Below are 2,500 nucleotides of genomic sequence, written 5' to 3' on the forward strand. Positions count from 1 at the left end.
TAGTAACGTTGATGATTGTATAAAAAATACCATTATTGTTGTTAGTATTTTGACGATAATAACAATATTAATACTAATGATAATAACAATGATAGTGGTGATGATGATAATGATAATATATGCATATGTTCTTCTCCCTCTCCAGCCCCCTGCATTTCAAGGAGAAGGGGGCGGGGCCTTTGGACACGCCCCTCTACAACATCCTCGCCAACACCCTCCTCGGCGAACTGAAGGGCCTCGTCACGTCGGCTGTGGAGGGCGTCATCTGCTCGCTCCTGGAGGGCGCCTTTGCTTCGTCGTGAGCGAGGGCGTGAGGGAAGGGAGGAGGGAAGGCAGGAGGGAAGGAAGAAGGGAGGAGGGAAGGGGAGGAGAAGGGAGGAGGGGAGGAGAGGAGGGAGGAGGGGAAGAGAGGAGGGGATGAGGGAAGGAGGAAGGGAAGGAGGGGAGGAAGAAGGGAGGAGGGGAGGTGAGGAGAAGGGAGGAGGGAAGGAAGAAGGGAGAAGGGAGGAGGGAGGAGGGGAGGAGAGGAGAAGGGAGGAGGGGAGGAGAAGGGAGAAGGGAGGAGGGAGGAGGGGAGGTGAGGAGAAGGGAGGAGGGAAGGAAGAAGGGAGAAGGGAGGAGGGAGGAGGGGAGGAGAGGAGAAGGGAGGAGGGGAGGAGAAGGGAGAAGGGAGGAGGGGAGACGGGAGGGAAGGGAGAAAGAAATTGTAGAAGGAATGGAGGGAAAGAGGAGGCACGAAGAAAGATTGGGAAAGAGGTAAGAGGGAGGAAGGGAAGAAAGGGAAAGAGAGGAGAAGGGAAGGATCGAAAATCGGAAAACAGAGAAGGAATGAAAAGGTGACGAAGCAAGATGTGACATAAGGAGAGAACGAAAAATAAATATGAAAGTGTACGGTTTACATTATTTTCCTTTTTATCATTTTCTTTGTGTGTTTTTTTTATTTTTTATAATTAGTCTAATAGTATTCTTCTACCGTTTTTTGACAAAGTGCACGGTAATTAGTGATAGTGATAGTGATAGATAAAAATGGAAGACCATATTACTAGCTCACTATCTTGATGTCAATAAGTGCAGATAAAAATATCACTTTAGATAACTTTTTTACTTTTAATTTCCTGTGAAACATATTCCAAAATTTCCATCGATTTTATTGGTATCCGAGAAAATCGTGGCATTGTGATAAAGTTACTCTAGACAACTTCAATAACCGCAAAACTAAAGCGAAAAGAGTAATAAATATAAGGGTGACAGTGACAAGAGTAGTAATGATAATTTTGATATTGGTAAAAGCCTGTTAATGATAATAGTGAAACGCATAATGATAAGAATAATATTATACTTTTAATTAGGGCGTAAAGATATGTCAAGATATACGTATAATACCTCCAATTTTATTTATTGTAAGGTTTATCATTTGCATCAAGAATTCACTCAAGATAACAATGCCATTTGGCGATAAACTGCATCGTCATATTACATTAATTCTTTAAAACTAGGATAAGAGGTTATTTTTAAATCATCAATGTGAAAAAAATAATTAAAAAAACATTGATAATACAGTTTTCATGACAATAACTAAAGATTTCCGTCTCGTGTTCGATTACATTTTCGCGGGTGAATCCAGTGATGAATCCGCTTCTTATACGAACGGCATTTTTAGGATTATGAAAATAATAGGAATCAATTAAGTGTTTTATCGTACGTAAAACATTATTTAATCTTAAAGTTCCCTCTTCGTTATAGTTCTAGGCGCTAAACCATTTGCCACTATCTGCTCCGCTATCATTATGACTTAATGTCTAAAATACTACTTGCCCAATACGTTAACAGTAACGACATTCCGTATATCATTATTTTGTTATATAAAAAAAAAAGAAGATAGAAAAAGAAACAAAAACAAATTTCACCGACCAATAAAAATGTAAATTTGCACAACAACTGTCACTATGATTAATAACATCACTTTCACCTGCTAATGCAAATCCTCCTCTTCATTATAAATAATTTTGTCTCTCGTTTGACATTTGACCTCTTAATCTCTGCATCTCCATACGCCACCGATAAAAGACAATAATGATGATGAAAATATTGCAACGTATAACAAGGAATAAAGAAACGGAAAAAAAAGTAATGATGAAATATTGCAGAAAAAAAGAGGGTTACGAACATATGTGAAATGAGAACGAAATGGCTGTGTTCGAATGCGTAAGTATTGCTTTGAATAATATCCGTCTTCATTTGTCCTATTCTACAACCATGATGAATATGGTGTTCATGAGAATGTGGGTAATGGTAATAATAATTATAATGGTAGTAGTGAAAAGGATAATAATGATAATGATAAGGCTAATAGTAATTATAATAGTAATAATAATATAATAATAATATTGATAATAATTGTAATGATATAAGATTAACTATAATGATTATCATAAAGATAATTAGGATGATGATATGATAATCATGATAACAGTAATAACACTACTGTTAATAATAATAA

At 37.3% G+C, this 2,500-nt stretch overlaps 1 protein-coding gene across 1 annotated transcript in view; it reads left to right on the top strand.

The window, feature by feature from the left end:
• The window catches only part of LOC125042765, a 12,192-nt gene extending 11,837 nt beyond the window's left edge, over nucleotides 1–355 (top strand). The window contains exon 9 of the mRNA XM_047638633.1: nucleotides 146–355. Within this exon, the coding sequence (XP_047494589.1) occupies nucleotides 146–302 (157 nt within the window). The 3' untranslated portion in view covers nucleotides 303–355. The remainder of the gene's footprint in view (nucleotides 1–145) is intronic.
• The last annotated feature ends 2,145 nt before the right edge of the window (nucleotides 356–2,500 follow it).

The sequence above is a fragment of the Penaeus chinensis genome, chromosome 32, assembly GCF_019202785.1.
Source record: "Penaeus chinensis breed Huanghai No. 1 chromosome 32, ASM1920278v2, whole genome shotgun sequence".
In the NCBI taxonomy this organism is placed as follows: domain Eukaryota; kingdom Metazoa; phylum Arthropoda; class Malacostraca; order Decapoda; family Penaeidae; genus Penaeus; species Penaeus chinensis.